This window comes from Vulpes lagopus, chromosome 4 (assembly GCF_018345385.1).
Source record: "Vulpes lagopus strain Blue_001 chromosome 4, ASM1834538v1, whole genome shotgun sequence".
NCBI classification, from domain to species: Eukaryota; Metazoa; Chordata; class Mammalia; order Carnivora; family Canidae; genus Vulpes; species Vulpes lagopus.
In genome coordinates this window covers 91,243,580-91,262,604 of record NC_054827.1, presented here as the reverse complement: position 1 = coordinate 91,262,604, position 19,025 = coordinate 91,243,580, and the positions used below count along the sequence as shown (strand labels likewise).

General features: G+C 50.9%; 1 protein-coding gene across 11 annotated transcripts in view; it reads right to left on the bottom strand.

Annotated features, from left to right (window-relative positions):
* Positions 1-19,025, bottom strand: part of GCNT4 (glucosaminyl (N-acetyl) transferase 4) — a 49,924-nt gene that overhangs the window by 5,336 nt on the left and 25,563 nt on the right. Inside the window, exons 1-3 of one of the 11 annotated variants that reach the window (XM_041751898.1) lie at positions 18,456-18,676; positions 18,035-18,105; positions 3,177-3,265 (exon numbers count right to left, since the gene is read on the bottom strand). The exons of 2 other annotated variants lie outside the window; for them this stretch is intronic. In XM_041751898.1, the coding sequence (XP_041607832.1) occupies positions 3,177-3,265; positions 18,035-18,105; positions 18,456-18,648 (353 nt within the window). In that variant the 5' untranslated portion in view covers positions 18,649-18,676. Of the gene's footprint in view, positions 1-287; positions 410-3,176; positions 3,365-16,112; positions 16,152-18,034; positions 18,106-18,451; positions 18,677-19,025 lie in introns of those variants that run through there. 8 more of the 11 variants (XM_041751909.1, XM_041751908.1, XM_041751901.1 and 5 more) reach the window with 8 other exon arrangements.

Genomic DNA, 19,025 nt, shown 5'->3' with positions numbered 1-19,025 from the left:
GCATCTAATCTACAGAATTAGATGTCAGGAAGGGGTCAGTGGAGATGCATATGGCCTATCTGAGCTTAAAAGGAACACTCGTCTTGAGTCTATCTTCAGATCCTTATTAGATATAGATCTGAAGTCAGATGGGGAAAGTCCAGTGAACCCCACTGCTATAGACTGAACCTTTATGTGATTCCCATCCATATGTGAACCCTAAGCCCCAGCATGATGGCATTAGGAGGTAGGGGCTCTGGGAAATGATTAAATCATGAGGCTGGGGCCCTCTTTGATGGGATTAGTACCTGTATAAGAAGAGACCCCAGAGAGTTCCCTTATCTGTTCCACCAATGAGGTATAGGTCAATTACATCCAACTATAAAGTCTGAAACAAATCTCCGTGTGCCCCTGTGGGACAACCTCCATGATACACTGTGAAAGAGAAGCAAGCAAAATTCTTGACTAGGTATAGTGTGCTCACGTGTGTCAAAAACAGATGATACAAACAGTATCTACACACAAAGAGTCCATGTTTGCAAACTCCTTCCTCAGTCACAACTACTCAACTCTGCCATGGTAGTGGGAAAGCAGCCACAGATAATATGTAAGCCAGAGGGCCTGGTTGTGTTCCCATGAAACCTTATTTACAAAAAGGCAGGTAGCTGGCTATTTCCAGAAGGATATTGTATATACAGGACAGGGGGAACAGGAGCTGCTTTGCAGGGCAGGGTAAGAGAGGAAGGAGGATTACGGGCCTGCGTAGGATGGATTTACATATCACTGAATAGCCTTCTGTACTATTTGAATTTTGAAAAAATGATTATATCACTTTCTTTTTTTCCCCAGATAAAAACAGGCTAATCAAACAGAGGGCACAGACGAGTTTATTTTGGGAGCAGCAGGAAGGGAGAACCAGGAAGCACTCTCCCAAGGTCTGAGGGCAGGAGAACCAGCTGAGTTCATAGGGCTACTTCAAAGAGGCTCAAATCCTGAGACCTGGGGAGGACTGAGGAGCCTGTGTGCAATTTCTTAGCATCTCAATAAATCTAATAAGGACATAATCATTGTTCCTAGTTTTTTAAGAGAGAGTTAATAAGCAATTTGAACGTGATTTATTTTGATAGATTTCTTCTTCACAGGTCAATTGAAATAGATCTCCTGGGAAGGACCGACCCTCATTCACCGTCACTGGAATCACTTCCATTAAAGAACACCACCTATCCACAGAAACTGGCCCCCTCGCCCCCCAGCTAGTAACATCTCAGTCTCCCCTCTGTGGGTTTCCCCGGGGTCCTATTTCTCTCTGCTCTTCACACACCACTGCCCTAGCCGTCTAGATTTTGGCTTCCCCACATATATTGCCAACACCTTTGTCTCCAGGCCTCGCTGGCTGCCCAAACTTCTGACATGAACATCCGGCTGCTTGATGGACACTTCCCCATCTCCACCAAACGTTCTTCAGGCCCCCAACCTCAAATAAGTCCAAAACGGAACTTGACATCTTCACCTCTCCTGTGTTTTCTGTGTCCGTGTATGGTGAGACCACCCACTCACTGACCCAAGCTTGAAATCTGAGAGGCATCCGACTCTTCCATTTCCCTCACACCCACAATGATCAGGTCATCTCCTCCAGATGCCCAAATCCACCCCTTCTTCTCCAACCCCATAAACCAAATCAGCATCCATGGAATCCCAGTCAGGCTCATGGCCCTGGGTCCGTTTGTCAGGTCTTTCCATCCACTCAGGCTCAAGGCCAAGGGTCCTGCCAGTCATTACAGAGCGTGGGAAAACTGACTACCAATGCACAAGGCCACACAAACCACAACCCAGAAGCCGGAGCACGCATTTAGATGCAGGTGTTATGATAAAATTTGACTCCTGCAGGGAGCCTGCTTCTCCCTCTGCCTGTGTCTCTGCCTCTCTGTGTGTATCTCTCATGAGTAAATAAATAAAATCTTAAAAAAAAAAAAAAAGAAAGAAAGAAAGAGACTTACATAAATGGCCAGAATTAATCCACCCAAAGTAAATTTTTGCTTTGTCTTTTCTCCCTTCCCTGGTCCATGGCATCTCTACTTAGCATCAGTTTAATAGTTCCCTCTGATACCACAGTAGTAAAATGAAAAGATCCCCTTACATTTCTGAAAAGGTCCACAAAGTCTTCCAGAGTTGTCATGGTGTTTATGATGCACCATTTTACTATCTCATCTTCACACATACGTAAAACGGCAAAGGCTGACTCCCTGTCCTGTCACCCATTTCAAGGGCTCCTTGCAGCCCCACTTCCCCTGTCCTTCTTCAGAAAACCTGGACCCCACACTTCCAGTCTGGTGCCTGGAGAGTCGGGCTGGACTCCCCTGCCCAGGGGGGGAAGCCAGCAGCTCAGAGCTCTGAGAAGTCCTGGGGAAACCAACCCTGGGTCCCACGTTCCCATGTCTGGGCTTCACCAGGCAGGGACAGGCTGGAATTCTAAAGGAACAAGGGAGGGAATTGGGCCAGCCTGGCATCTGGCTCTTGAATTCCTCATCTCCTTTCCTACTCTGGGCATCTTTAAGGAGGAGTGCTTGTCTGTCTAGGGGTCAACCGGGGTCATCAGGGGAACCAGGCAGCCCTCCAGTGCCACCCTGTCCCAAGTCAAAACCCCTTCCCTTGCTTACCACGGCCAGATATTCCTTTGACCCAAAGCATTCCTTCCCCAAGTAAGGAAAAAGAGGAGGTGCAAGCCTTTTGGTTAATGAGCTTTTGTCAAATCCTGAAAGGGACTGTGGCGCTTGGTGAGAGCATCACAGGGAGCGTAGCCCCAGGAAGTCCGAGCCCACAGTTCCTAATGGTGGCTCTGCTCTCCTGGGGACAGAACCTGTGTGTGACACCCACGGGCCCACGGGGAGCCGCAGAGGGTTGGGGGGGCACCGCTCTGGCACTGGCTCCCTGCCCCCCTCTGCAGGCCGCGGGTGGGGAGGTTGGGGGTGCTCCTGAGATCTGATCAGCGGGGGTGAGGCTGCAGTCCCTGACCACACTGCTCCTGGGGGGGGGGGGGCTGGGGCAGCGATATCACTTTCTACAAACACCCAACCCAGCTCCTTCCCTTTAAAAGGCCCGTGAGCAGGATGCAGGCAGGTGTTCTGCGGCCAGGAAGTGGTCTAATAAGTGCTTTACAAACAGGTGCCCCCCCAGGGGAAGGGGTGCCTCCCACCCACCTGCGCAAAGAGGAAGCCAGTGCAGAGTGGAGGGTGGAGCCGGCCCGGCCCGGGGGAGCTGCGGATCTAGGGCTCAGCTGGAAGAAGGCCTGTTTGGGCAATTCAATGAAAACCCAACAAAGTGGTTGAATGAAGCCTTTTCCGCAAATTCTCTTGTTTACTCGGCCCTTCTGGGCACTGTTCACAGCCTTAAAAGAAACAGCAGGCTTGCAAAAGGCACAGGTAGCCAAGTGATGGGGGGGTGGGGGGGTCACCTGGGTGGCAGCAGGGCCGCAGGCTCTTCCCACCGAGGCCCCGAGGCACCTGCTCGGCGGTGCCGGGAAGCCGGAGGATGGAGCATCAGCCCAGGGAGGAGGGCGGCTGACAGGGAAGGACCCAGTATGGCCTAGCTTAGCCCCAAGAGGGGGCTGCCGTGCACATTTGCAGGTGCTGTGGCCCCGGCCCCCCCAAACTCCCCGGCCCCCTGAACCCCTGGCCCCCTCCAAACCCCCCGAGCCCTCTGAGCCCCCGGCTCCCTCCGAGCCCCCAAGCCCCCGGCCCCCCAGCCCCCCCCCGCCCCTCTGAGCCCCCGACCCCTCCTCCCCCTCCTCCTTCTCATCCACTCCCCCTCCTCCCCTTCCTCCTCCCCCTCCTCCCCAACTTGCTTCAAGATCCTGCCCAGACCTGATTCTCCTGTATCATCTATCCTCTCTTCCCCACCCCCAAGTTTTGACATAGATTCAATGCTTTAGAATTCGTGCCCGAGTGCCTGCATGCAGTGCTCTTTATTTTTTTTATAAAGGATTTTATTTATTTATTCATGATAGAGACACAGAGAGAAAGGCAGGCAGAGACCCAGGCAGAGGGAGAAGCAGGCTCCATCCCGGGACCCCAGGATCACGCCCTGGGCCGAAGGCAGGTGCTAACTGCTGAGCCACCCAGGGATCCCCAATGCTCCTTATTTATTTTTTTCCCCAATGCTCTTTATTAATGTAGTATCATCATCATGATGAATGTGGGACCACTGACCAGTGTCCTCGCGTGGGGCGATGTTCTAAGGCCGCTGCATGTGTGCGATCCCCCCAGCAGATCAAGGAGGCAAGTACTACCTTTCTCTTTCTTTTAGGAGACAGGAAACCGAAACATGCCGTGATTGAGAAATCACCCAAGGTCACACAGAGCTAGGACCCCCCCCCCCCTTAGTTGAAATCTGAACTGGGAGAATCTGGCTCCAGAGATGCCCCTTTAGCCCTCTAGGTAACCCTGCTTCTCGGAGCATAAAGCTTTCCACAGTAGTTTTAGTCCTTGACTCCGATTTCTGACTGCTGTTTCTTATCTGTCCTAAAGCTGAAGCAGGGCCGACCCCCTAGCCCTGAGATCTTCCACCCGGTCACCGGTCACCGGGATTGAGTACACTGAGAACTGCCTGGAGCGAGGCTGGGGGAGGAACCTTCCGGCCCTGCAGTCAGGGGCTGGGCAATACAGGGGCTGCTCAGGAGAGCCTCCAGTCAGTCCTTCCGCCATGGAATCCACTGCAGGAAAACCAAGGTGGCTCATCCTACGAATTCTTGTCTCATATCCCATCACTGACAGTTTACTTACTGATTTACTTGTTTTGGTAGTGGCCAGTCACACGGTTTGGGTTTAGACAACTTTCTGGGTGAAATCTCTCTCCACGTGAAGAATATTCCCTCTGTGGGCAACCTTTAAATTCTTAAACTTGGCATCACTACATGTTAGTGTGAAAAATAGGATTTGAAGAGTTTATTGATTTAGAAACATCAAGATTTGGTGTCTTCCTAAGGTTTTACAAAGAAGAATGATCACTCAAGAACATTAATATAAAGATGAGCTCACTAAAAATACAACAAACAACCCCCCACCCTATCTAGTTAAATAAGCTAAGGTCCTTCTACTGTAGCTCCTTGATTTCAATAAGGTCATCGATTCTCCCCTTGATGACTCGCTCATCACCAAACCAAGTGAAAGTTGCAGAGTAGGCCCATTAGTGGGAGGATGACTCAGCAGAGATGCCTTTCCTTAACACCCCCACAGCACCTGAAGAGCCTGTAAAGGAGCAGAAAGGCAAGTTCCTTGCCCAGATGACCTTACATTCTCATTGTTCTAGAGGGAAACTGGCAAGGCAAGTAATGATCAGACAGTAAGTAGGTAAACAGCAACCATGTAAAACACAGGAATGGCATGACTGTCAGTCAGAAATACATAACGAAGGGAAGACAAGCCCTCCAATACTAAGTTGTTATGAGCTCAAGAAGGAAAAGGAAATGCTTTTCCATTCTCTGTGAATAAAGGAAAACACTTTCATTAAAAAAAAAAAAATGAGAAAGTCAGAAATGTGTCAAGAGGAAAATAAAGCTCACCAGTAATCCACCGCCTGGCAAAAGTGTTCTGTGGCCCTTATGTCCTTCCGGAGTGTTTTCAATAAAGACACACCTCTGTGGGCTTGCTTTTTAACAAGAAGTCTTACCATAGAGGCCCTGTCTTACCTATTTCTTTCACTTCACAACCTACTGTGAATAAGTCCTATTCTAAACTGTGTCTGTAAATTGTTAGGAATTAAACAACTTCTGAGGTCAACATGGTTTTCTATAGGAAAAAAAACAAACAAACCATTTTAATAATAGAATTTACTTTTCTGGGCCTTCTTCACCAAAGCTTAATTATCCCACAATTCCTGAGGAAATCTAGAAGCAAAATCCTAGAACTGACAAGGAGTTTAATAGTAACGGAGTCCAAATTCCTCCTTCTCTAGATGAAAACACAGTCTTAGCCATCATCTAATGGTGTTTCACTCTTGGGATGCCAGGAATATGTGTAGTCCATTGTAAACATGTCTGTACATCCAACAGCTCCCCAACAAGGGACTAGACAGAGTCCCAGTGTGGGGACTTCTATTCCCCAATAGCTAGACCCCTCATGGTGGCATTCAGTCCAGCCTGGCTCCACTGCCACCTCCACTGAGACTGTTCAGGTCCAAGTCAATGAAACTCATCATGACCAGATGCAGTGGACACATTCCTGTCATTTCCTAATGGTCTATACCGAGCACTAAAACTAGTTGTATTATTTATTCCATTCAATAAAACTACGAAGTTAATTATCTCTTTATCTCTTTCTTTAGCACCCTCTCCCCATCACTGCCCCCATTTTTTCAGATTAGGAAAATGAGTTACTGAGGATAAATAGCTAGTATGTGAAAGACAGCATTTTCAACTCTGGCCAATTTCAGAGCCTCCAGTATTAACCACAATGCCAGGATGCCTTTCCAACCCCATGGCGAGAGTAGAATCCTGTTGGTTCTACACCTAAAATGTGTTTTGAATTTACCCACACTTTCCCACTCCACAGGAACCACCATAGGCCAAGCCATCATCAGCTCTTGCCTCTAAAAAAAAAAATAATAACTTCCTCACTAGCCTCCCTTGTGTCCCTGTAATCCATTCTCTGTACTGTAGCCAAAAAGATCGTTTAAACACATAAATCAGACTGCTCTCCTCCCTAGTCCCACTCCGTACACTTAAAAACCTTCATTGGTGTTTCATTGCACTTAGAATAAAATCAGAAATCCTTTCCATGCCACAAGGCCCAGCCAGTTCCTGTCCATACCTTCCTCTCCAACTTCATCTTATTCTGCTCTTCTTCTAGAAGTTTCTATAACAGTGGTCTCTTTCCTCCCTCAGGATCCTTGCACGTGCTCTGCTCATGTTCAGACCATTTTTCTCTGGATCCTGGAGTTATTGGCTCCTCTCTGTCCTTCAAGCTATAGGAGAAATGTCCTTTCCTCAGGGTTTCTCTGATTACCCCTCTCTAGTCTTTTTCCTGACTGTTGAACTCCTTGTTTTCTTCCATCCACTCATCACAGCAGCAGTAACTTTGCTTATTTCTGCGTCCCTGACAGACCTTGCTCCTGCTCCACCTCCAGCTCCAGGTACATACCTAACTGGCACAGGGTAGTTGTTCAGTGCAACAAAGTCAGAAGACCTAAGTTCTAGTGTGGGCTGTGCCATCAAAAACTCTTCAAGTTGGGGCACTTGGGTGGCTCAATTGGTTGAGCCTCTGACTCTTGGTTTTGGTTCAGGTCATGATCTTGGGGGATGTGGGCTCAAGCCCCTTGTGGGGCTCTGCACTCAGTGTGGAGCATGCCTGTTCCTCCCCCCGCCCCAACTCATGCTCTTGGGAGTGCTCACTCTCCTCAAATAAATAAATAAAATCCTTAAACAAAACCCAACCCAACTCAAATCACCCTGGCAAGTCATTTAATCTTGGGCACGTGCTTACTTCCCATGTGTTAAATGGGATAATAGTCTCTCTATCCCACAATGCTATCATGAAGGTCCTATAACACAGGCATATGAAAGGGATACAGAAAACATCTTTGGTATGCAATGTCAGGTCCCAGGACCTCTACAAGAGGAATGGTTCTTGGGAAAACTGGGAAAGAGTCCATACGTTATGGTTTAGTTTTCTTTTTCTGAAATGGCCCATGCATTATTTCCCACATTCTGACGCTGTAATTATTTTTTTCACTCCCTGACAACATTCTTTTTTTGTTAACGTCCAGTGCATATACTGTTCCTGAAGACATACACCTGTCTTTACAAGTGCAAATGCTATACTCACCACCTTTGACAATAAAGGCCTGAATGAAAATGCTGGGCAGGAACATGAGTTTGTCAAACACCTGCTTGTAATTCTACCAACTAGTAACTTCACTGAAGTGTCTTAGTTTTTGAGACACTTATGGAGACACTTTATGGGGTCATTTAAAGTCATATGAGAAATGAGCAACCCACATCAGGATGTATTTACCAGATGGCGATCCCTCAAGGTCATCAGAGATCTGGGCTGCAGCAAAAAAAAAAAAAAAAAAAAAAAAAAAAAAAAAAAAAAGAAAGAAAGAAAGAAAAAGAAAAGAAAAGTGCAGAAACAGCCAATTTTTTTTATAGTCACAAAAAAAAGAGAAGAAACCAACGTGGTTCTGGCTTTGTTGCATCTGGTCCAGAGGGCAAACATCAAAAGCTGATTGTGTACCTCGCTGTGCAAAACTACAAGGCTAAGTCTTTAGCAGGAAGTCTAAAGGTCCATAAATGACCCTATGGAATGAAGTTTCTATTTTGTAAGTTTGTGACTGTCATTACATGTTGCACAACATTAAGGGCTTTTTTCATGAAAAAAAAAAAAAAGGATGGGATTTCAAAAATAAAATGTTGTTCCTCCTTTTTAGATATAAAAGGTTACCAAAAAAAAAGGTTGATTAGTGTATTTGACCTCTGCCTCTCAAGCTTGATGAACAGCAACATTACATTCCTTTCTTAGGTTCTTCTCTTCTCCGCCTTCCACATTTAGCTGGACACAATATAGAACCAAAATAAATTTGTTATGTTCTAAATGTAAAATGTGGGTTGAGACTATCTTGGCTTCTTTTTCTATAAAGAAGAAAAACTGAACAGAGAGACATTTGTGTCTTTCTTGAAAATATATGTTTAGTGTGCTAGAAAGAGAAAAAAACTTTCCCCACCCTAGGTTGGCACCCCCTCCCTCCCACTGAAGTTTCTAGAAGCACTTATTTGGTATCATATGGATAACTCCATATTTTATACTGGCCAAAATTAATTCCTCAAAGGTTAGGTACAGTAATTCTGATTTGTATGTGTGCACTTAAAGTAGAATGTTGAATGTCCGTAAGTACATCCCAGAGGCAGCACAGGGATAAACAGATGTGAAGGCAGACTATGGATGGCAGAGATGGCTTAAGGCCAGGCCACACTCTCCATGAACGGATTAGACACACTCCATTTTAAATCATCAGGAAAGCACCTTTGTTTTCTGTGTTTTGTTGCTGTGGTGGGAAGCTGAGGGGGAGACTTCAATCTCCTTCTGCACTTTCACAGAAAAATCCAAGACCGGCTACCCTGGCATGACTTTGTCATTTCATAAAGATCTATGTTTCTTGGTTTAAAATGTACATATTGTCCTGAGAGCTTGTGTGCGTGTGTATAGACACAAAAAAGACCCAGGAATTTAAAATTAAGATAAAGGGGTGGAACAAATAAAATCTGCAGTGCTTTGAAAAAATTCTGACAAATAGGAATTTCAAAGGCTGGGATTTCATGTAAAATGTCTCCAGAAGTCAAATCTAGAAATGACTCCAGGAAGCTCTCCAGTTGGCATCTCCTACAAGGATGCATTCTAGCAAGGGTTTTAATTAAGATAACGCATCTCAACATACAGGCTTACATATATATATATATATATATGTATATATATATATATATATATATATACACACACATACAGCCTATATGGCTGTAAGGCTTATATTTTAGATTAATACAATAAAAAAGTAAAAGATTGGTTAGTTAAAAATGATCTAGGCAAACATACACGCCAACTGTACATAATGCAAGTATAAAACCAGGCTCTTCAGATTTGCACACGGACTATAACATTACAATCATTAAATCAGTCTGGCACTGGTGTCAGACCAGTTCAGTGAGATGAAATTCAGAAAAAGACTCAAGTAGGTGAGAATTTTCCCTATGGCTCTGGTAGAGATAGCCAGTTGCTCTCCATTATCCATCCTTCCTCCCTTCTTTACCAAGAGAACCCCTACATCATTGCTGGCAGAAATGTGCTCCCTGCAAAGCCTTTCACGGCAGTCTCCATTGTAGAGGAACAGTCAGCACAGGATACTGTGGGGTACCTGGGCAAGTTCTTTACAGAAGCCTGATTCAAGGGCAGGCATGCCATTTTGTTCCTTTTTCCCCTTTGCCCACTTTTCTGCATGGAACTCTGGTGTGATGGCTGGACTTAAAGTAGCCATAGTGGGACCATGAAGAAAAGGCCAAGGGACAATCAGAGCTCTCAGCTCTGAAATCCTCAAACCACTGAACCAGCAGCAGGAAACCACTGTGCATACTTGTGATATGAGTAAAATACGCTGTTAAGTCTAAGCAACTTCACAAAGATGCACTTTGAAAGATGACCATGTGAAAATGGTGATGCTTCACACGCACATACATGAACACACAAGCAAGATTGAGCATAAATGTAAACTAGGTTACAACTACTTGTACAACAGTATGATCCTGCACATGGTCAAGTGTGAGCTTCTATGTCTCGGGCGATGTGAACGTCTCATCTGTCTGTGTTTAGAGGCAGATGGAGGCCTTAGGTAAACATCTGAAGGAGAGTAGACACGAAGATTTACCAAATTAACTCTGATACTGGCACAAAGTGTGCAGCACGTGCACCCCAGTTTGGGGGAGCACTCCCCAGCTCTTGGCAAACCTCCACCGTGCATGGTTCTAGTCACAAGCAGGGGGTAGGCCACGTGATCTCTGAAAGCACCTGCAGGCAGGCTGCCTTCTTGCGAGCTTATTTGTAGATAATTTGTTATCTATCTATCTTCACCCACGTAGGGTGAAGCTGTTGAGTTCTGAGCACCCCCCCTCCCCTGCCGTTCCTGCCTGACCCCATTCCTCTCTGACCCCCTGCATCTCACCCTCCGCTTTACACTTCTCTGTACAACATAACTGGTTTGGAACTTACAGCCGATAATTCTGAATTTAAGTCCCGACTTCACTAAGAAGCTGCCACCAGTCTAGTCAGCCCTCTGCCTCCTTGCCTGGCCACCAGGCGGAGGCGCCCCCGCCCCCATGGATGCTGGCATGGCCAGGCGCCGCCTGGGGCACTCTGGCGGCAACAGCGGACTGGCAAGGGGCCGAAGTGTGTAAAGGGGCCACGGCTAGCGGAGGAGCAGCAAGCCTCACGGTCCATCAGCAAGCAGCCCCGTAGGCGGAAGGGCGCCGGGCCCAGGGCTCCCCTTCCCCGGACCACGGGCCTCCTGCGCCCACTGCAGTAGTCTTACAACTTCTCCGTAGGCTTGACTCTTTCAAAAAGGGTAGCCGTTTTTTCCTGTTTAAAAGTAAGAATCACAGGGGTCAACAGGAGTGCGCGGGACTAAAAGCCCTCAAAAGTCTCTGCCTAACATTGGGATTCAGGCACCTCACTTTTAAAGATTTGCTTAAAAATTGTATTTATTTAAAAATTTTTAAAAATAAAAAATAAAAATTTTATTTATTCCTGAGAGACCCAGAGAGAGAGAGAGAGAGGCAGAGACCCAGGCAGGGGGAGAAGCAGGCTCCTCGCAGGGAGCCCGATGTGGGACTCGATCCCGGGACCCCAGGGTCATGCCCTGGGCTGAAGGCGGACGCTCACCTGCTGGGCCCCCGGGGCGCCCCTGGGCATATATTTTACATATACCATCATCCTTATACCCTACTTTTATCCCCCTTCAACTGATTCCCATCCATCCATCAAACGTTTACTGTGTGCCTACCACCCCCAGGGAGGCCCTGGGTTAGAATCCAGGGACAGACAACCAGAAAGTGTCCTGCCTGGAGGAGTCCAGGGAGAGACAGTGTGGTCCTAGGTGACCCGACAATACAACCCAAGAAATCGCAGCTATTTTGATACATTTGAATATTTTTGGACAAAGATAATCTCTCAGAAAAGGTGGGTCACCAGCTAGCGTGAAGAGATGGTTCTTTAATCAGGGATTTTCTTGGCATAGTATTGATTCTATGTTCCTCCTTTTTAGGTTCTCTTGTCTGGTTCCACATCCCTTCCTTCAGCTTCATAATCTCCATAATCGTCTCTTTTCACCATTTAGTCTTTGCAGCCTCACTGGTGTCTACTTTGTGTGTCACTCCCCTCCTGTCCCCTGATGCACCTGCCAGCACACCTGCCTGCCTGCCTGCCTGCCTGCAAGCTGGGCGGGGCACTCGCTGGGGAGCTAAGGACCAGGGCACCCTCCCTGGCGGCTCAGGTGGCAGGCGCGGGCGGGGAGAAGGCACCCACTGCAAATATTCCAAATGCGCCACGGGACGCAGAGGAGCAGAAGGGAGAGGGCGGAGGCCTGGCAAGCAGAGCAGCTGGTAGGCCTTGTTCTTCCGGGTCGCGGCCCCAACGACCCCCTCTGCCGCAGCTTGAACGAGCGACCCCACCACGGGCCTCCTGGGTCTGGAAAGTGACTGGGAGGAGTTCCAGGAGTGCAGAGCTTTCAGAAATAGGTCCAACCCATCCAAGAGCAGACAGGCCGACTGTCTAAGTCTGAACATGGACAGGAAGCTCTCCTCCAAAGGGACCACCACATCTCGGCCCCCTTAGCTAGGCTGGAGAAAACAGAAAGAGAGGAGGCGAAAGGAAAGCAAAGAGCTACAAGTACAGATACTCATGGGGATTTACTTGAGGTTATAAAGAGCTCCCTTAGCACCAGGAACCTTTTGTTTTTTTTTTGCTTGCCATGGCAAGGGGGCACATCACATCAAAGGCATTTGGGAGCATCTTGAAGGAGAAAAGCGGGTTTCGATTTCTTTGAGACCTTTGCAGTTTGCTTTAAGACCAGTCTTTCGATGCAGGAGGAGGGAGGCAGAGAGGGCTCGAGTAGGGCTGCATAAGGATCCTGAATGACCTAACAGTGTAGGATTCCAGGCACTTTTTCATGCTCTAGCAACCATGGCTAAAAGCATTCCTGCCATAAAGTCGTTTAGCTTCCTGCATTTTTAAACTTTTTTTGTGCACTCATATTACCTAACTGTACTTTTTCAAAAATCCTATATGAATAAAATTCCACACTAGAGAAGTTTTACATAACCTAACTCTCTTGGCTAAAGGTGAGCTTTAGCACAAAGCTCTTGAGGTTTAGAGCTTGGTGGTTGGTAGTGAGGGGTGGGGTAAAGCAGAGGGAAATGACAAGGCACATTTCTTGTTTCTGATTATCTTAAATTTTTTTTAAAGATTTTATTTATGTATTCATGAGAGACACACAGAGACAGAAGCAGAGACACAGGCAGGGGGAGAAGCAGGCCCCCTCCCAGGACCCCGGGGTCACACCCCGGGCCAAAGGTAGACTCTCAAACACTGAGCCACCCAGGCGCCCCGTAAAGTTTCTGGATTCATCTTAATCTGACTATAAATAAGGTGAAACTCACTCTCTATGGTACCTATAAACAGGCTGTGTCGGTAACACAGCTTAACTGATGGTGTAAGCAGGACAGAGAGAGGGCAGCAATCATCTCAGTCTTGGATTCCTGACCCCGTGCTGCTGGGGTCTGTAGGGGTCCTGGGCGGGGTTGGGGAGCTGGGGGGACACTAAGGATAGAGTTAGGGAATAAAGTCCTCCTGGAGCAACCACATGAGGGATACTTCAGAGCAGCTGTAATTTAAATGCAAACAATGATGGAGCTGATGACAATCCTTCAGATGTCAGCCACAAGGACTGCCAAAGATGCCAAACTTTTCAGCCTCATTAACTGCAAGGAAGGCCTCTAACAAAGATACTCACATTGTTATTAATTCCTCTGGCCAGGACATCAGCAAATCAGCAGAGGACACGAAGGTTTATATGAAAGAGGACAGAAAGAGGATCCAAACAGATTTGGACAGGCTGGAATCTAGTGCAATGCAATTTAATGCCGATAAATACAAACACTGACATTTAGGTCCAAGAAATTAACTGCACTCGTACCAGATGGAGAAAAGGGGTTTAACACGAGCATTTGTAGGGAACAGTTCAGGTCTGGCAGATTGTCTGCTTGGGAGGAGTCACAGTTTGTTGGGTATGAGGCTGCCAAAAGATTTTTATTTTTTTTACAGGCAGCAAAGGCAAACCAAAACCCAAATCAGGGCGGTCCTGGACAGCATGAGAACCACAAAGTTGCGGAACATGACAGCCGAGCACACTCTTAGAAAGGGATGGGTCCCGATTCAGGTACAACCCTCCACAAGGGCGTGGAAGGCCAGAGGTTAAGCAGAACAGCGAGAAGCTAGTGACCACAGGAGGGCAATGGAAAGTCAAGGCTGAAGAAGTAAACATTCAAGAGGGAGGAAAGCTGGCTCTAAATATTAAAACAAAAGCACTGGGCCCTGTCCCCAGAGGTTCCAATTCAGCAGACCTGGGTGGTCTTGGAATTTGCATTTTGAAGCTCCCAGGGGATGCTGACACAACTGGCCCAGGAACACTCTCTAGAGCAGGTGCTCTAAGAAACAAAATTGTAATTCAGAAAAAACAAATTGTATTTTCTGAGATTTTACTAAGATACAATGGCCATTCCCCAGTAAGTCTAAATTAGGAAATGTACTGGTTTTAAAACCATACACAGGGACCCCTGGGTGGCGCAGCGGTTTGGCGCCTGTCTTTGGCCCAGGGCGCGATCCTGGAGACCCGGGATCGAATCCCACGTCGGGCTCCCGGTGCATGGAGCCTGCTTCTCCCTCTGCCTGTGTCTCTGCCCCTCTCTCTCTCTCTCTCTCTGTGGCTATCATAAATAAAAAAATCTAAAAAAATTTTTAAAAAAATAAAATAAAATAAAACCACACACATTGATTATTAAGATTACGCTCTTTCTAACATTTTATGTCGCTAAACATAAGTTCCACCTTTATTTTTGGGCCTTAGCAATTCTTATTAGTTCAGCTTCGTAAAGCAAAATTCTATTTCTGCTTCATTTTCTGACCTTTTATATGGCAGGCAATCCCCCTCTGGTCTGCTTCCATGCTTCCCATACTATGTGTTATATTCGGTAGGTCAAGCTTCATTACATATTAAAATGTGACCCATTTTTATCAAATGATATCTGGCTCCCCACATCTTCTAAAATAGCAGATATTGATCCAGTCCTTTCCCCCAAAAGCCCACACCGAGCCCACCGTGCCCAGGGGTCCATTAGGTTTCAAACCAGCTGCATTCAATTCCTGATTAATTTTATTTGATCTCTTGGGATCCCTGGGTGGCGCAGCGGTTTGGCGCCTGCCTTTGGCCCAGGGCGCGATCCTGGAGACCCGGGATCGAATCCCACGTCGGGCTCCCTGCATGGAGCCTGCTTCTCCCTCTGCCTGTGTCTCTGCCTCTCTCTCTCTCTCTCTCTGTGTGTGACTATCATAAATAAATAAAAATTTAAAAAAAATTATTTAAAAAAAATTTTTATTTGATCTCATATACTTGAAGCTTTAGCTTTTCAATCCCAGTAGGAAAATTACCAGCCTATGGAATGCATATAAAATGACATGCAAAGCAATGCAAATTAATACAAAACATACACCTCTAAATTGCTTGGGTAAAGTCTGTAAGGTTTGTTTTTCTCCAGTCTGATGAGCAGTGACCAGATTCTTCTATTACAATGTATTTCATATGGCACCCAGCCCCCGACACGTGTTAGTAGCCAAGTGGAAGAGGCACCTCTGCCTGCGAATTGGGCAAATGGGATCCAAGACTTAACTTCGCCACTGGTTCTACAGTCTTGTACAAGTTCTCAAAATTCTCCGGTTCTCAGATCCTACATCTGGAAATGGTGGAAGTGACATCATCCTAATAAAACCAGCAGCCCTGGAGCTTACGGAGTGCTCACCACAGGCTGGCACAACACACACATGTGCACACCCATGGCTGGGCACACATCGTGTACACAGTGTCTGTGCGTGACACACACATGCCCTCCTCACAGCAGCCCATGAGAGGGTACCATAAAGCACACCCCCTGTGGGTGTGGTGCCACTTCAGAGACCAGGAAACTCTTGCAAGGCCATAAATGAGGGAGTGACAAGGTCAGAAATGAGGCCTCATGGGCCGCCCCGGTGGCTCAGCGGTTTAGCACCGCCTTCGGCCCAGGGCCTGATCCTGGAGACCCAGGATCGAGTCCCACATCCGGCTCCCTGCCTGGAGCCTGCTTCTCCCTCTGCCTGTGTCTCTGCCTCTCTCTGTGTGTGTGTGTGTCTCTCATGAATAAGTAAATAAAGTCTTAAAGAAAAAAAAAAAGACATGAGGCCTCAGCAGTCTCCCTCCAGGGGCCACTCAGCCATGCAGCAGCTTTGTTGCAGGATTCCTACCTGTGTGTTTCTAAATATGAAGTTAAATATGAAGTTTGCCTGACCTACCAAGTGAGAATTCAAATCGCACAGTCCTATGTGCTTCAAAAGATGTTTCTGTAAGACGGTGACAGTCGGTTAGAGCGCTGGATACCGCCATGCCAGCACCATCAGACGTTTTACCTCAGAGGACTCCAGGTGTCCTCTCCTGCCCTCTCGCCCCATCCCGTTCACACATATAACTTATGCCGTACTCCCTCATGGTCGAAAAGCCTTCCCACTCTCCTGCCCCTCTCTCGCCAGGGCGCTTCCAGGAGCCGCGCCTGAGGGCCAGGGCCCTGCGCCAGCGGCCCACAGCACAGCCGCGCCACGCGGCGCTCGCTCCCACACGGGGTGAGGTGGGCCGCCGGCTGCCGGCCGCCCCCACAGGCAGGGGCTCGGGCCCGCGCTCCGCAGGCCGCAGACAGGCCCACCGCAGGCTGAGGCCGCCTTCTCTGGAGCACCAGAAAGCAGCTCAGGCTCAACCAGCCAAACCTTTCTTTCCTCTACAATCTGCCCCTGGTCTGCTGTTCCTTCTTTCTGTAGAGGCAGCAGCACCTGCCCGAGGCTGGAGGGAACCCCCGCCCGGAGCTGCGCGGAGTCGCCCACGCGACCGCTGTCCGCAAGTCACTCCCGAGCCCCCTGAATCTATGCGCTTGTGTGACCCTAGGCCGCGGCCTCAGCCCCGCCACCGGGCCTCTCAGACCCTGGGGACAGCCCTGCCTCCCTTCCCGGCGCCTCACATCCATTCTCACACAGCGACCCAGCCGTTGCTTGGAAAGGAAACCTCCGGAGGACACGCGGGTGTGACACTGTCCGGAGGACACCTCCCCACACGGCCGCCCGGTGCGGCGCCGCGGCGCGCTGGCAGCTGCTCACCTCACCGGGCTCCGGCCCTTCGCCCCAGGGGCCCTGTGCTTCCCGCCCTTCCGCCGTGGGGGGCACCGTTCCCTGAGGGGGCGACGCTCCCCCTCCTCCCGCACTTCCTGTAAGCCGCCGCGACTTCTCCCCAGGCCCCCCCAAGTCTCCCCGGCCGCCTCCTGCCTCTGCCCGAGACAGCACCGCGCCGGCCTGGGCAAGAGCCCCGCGGAGCCGCGCCCCTGCATTGACCTTCCACACGGAACCCCATCCCCTCGCTACTCGCTGTCCCCGGCCTCCCCGCCAGGAGGCACACCTGAGGCGGACGCGGCAATGCTGGTGCGGGGCCGGGTCACAACCTCCCGCGCCCAAACCGGCGGCTCCAGTGCAGGGAGTCTCCAGGGACCGAGCAGGAGCTGGGCACGTCGGGCGTGCGCTGCTTGCACACCTGCCCCGCCGCCAGCCGCACCCCCGCTCCGCAGGCCGACACTCACCTCCCCGCCCGGCCTGAGGGCACCGGCTCAGGGGCCGGGGCCAGGGCCTCTGGCCATCCCCGCTAGGCCGACCCCCGAGCTCTGGGAAGGGCAGGCAGCGGACCGCGGGCAACGCTCCCCGCGGCCGCCCCCGGCGGGTCTCCAGGTTCAGCCCCGCACGACCCGAGTCTTTGCTGCCGCTTCGGCGCTAATAACCACGCGAGTTCAACAGCCGCAGTCACTTCTCCCACCGCACTGGATCCTCAGAGGGCGGCCCAGGAAACGTTCCCTGCGGCAATTCACTTGTTTCCAGAGATTTTAATTTCTCAAGACAGACACTCAATAAAAGCTGTCAAAGAGGGGGGGGGGGAATCCCCGGTGGCGCAGCGGGTTAGCTTCTGCCTTCGGCCCAGAGCCTGATCCTGGGGTCCCGGGATCGAGTCCCACACCGGGACCGAATCCCGCGTCGGGCTCCCTGCATGGGGCCTGCTTCTCTCCCTGCCTGGCTCTCTCTCTCTCTCTCTCTCTCTCTCTCTCTCTGTCTCTCATGAAAAAAAAAAAGCCGTCAGAGGGGACAGTTGGGCTGCTAAGCAGCTGAACAACAAGGGACGCTTTGCGCACCTGAGACCAGGGCGGGGGCTCCGCGACACCTGGCGCTGTTCCCGGTGCCCCCAACGCCCCGGTGCGCCGCTCTTCCATTTCACCGGGGAGAAGAGGCAAAAACTAGGACCCGAGGGCTGCGTGCGGCCGGGGCGGGGCCCCGGGGCCCCGGGGCCCCTGCCGCGGCCAGGACTCGCGCGGAGCCGGGAGGGCGCGGGCCGGGTCCCCGCCGCCCCCGCCGCCCCCGCGGGGCCTCCCTCCCGCGCCCACGGGCCGCAGCCAGGTGCGGGCCGGCCCGGGGCGCGGCGCCCAAGTTTTCCCGGCGGAAAGTGGGCGCGGAGGAGCCGGTCCGGGCGCCCGGGGCCCGCCGCCCCCCGCCGCCCGCAGCTGCGCACCCGCCCGGCCTCCTGGGTGGCCTGCGTGGCCGGGGCCGCTTACTCACGCGGGGCCCCGCGGCCGAGGGGGCAGCGCGGCGGGGGCTGCGCTCCGGTCCCTGCGCTCGGGTCCCGGCCCGCGGCGGCGGCGCTCCCGCCTCCTCCCCGCTCGCCGACTCCGGCCGCCGCTCGACTGGCTCTCGCTCGGCCCGGGGGCGGGGGGCGCCGGGGGCCCCGTGACGCGCAGAGGAGAAGCGCCATCGCCGCGCCCCGCCGCGGAGCTCCCCGCCCCGCCCCGCCCCGCCCCGCTCCCCGCCCTGCACTACGCACCCCGCCCCGCCCCCGGCTTCGCGCCCCGCACCCGGCTCCCCGCACCCCGTCCCCCGCACCCCGTCCCCCGCACCCCGTCCCCCTCACCCCGTCCCCCGCTCCCCGCACCCTGTCCCCCGCTGCCAGCTCCCAGTCCCCCGCTCCCCACACCCCGCCTCCAGATCCCCCACCCCGCACCCCGTCCCCCGCTCCCCACACCCCGTCCCCCGCTCCCCACACCCAGCACCCCGACCCCGTCCCCCGCTCCCCACACCCCGCCTCCAGCTCCCCCACCCCGCTCCCCGTCCCCCGCTCCCCACACCCAGCAC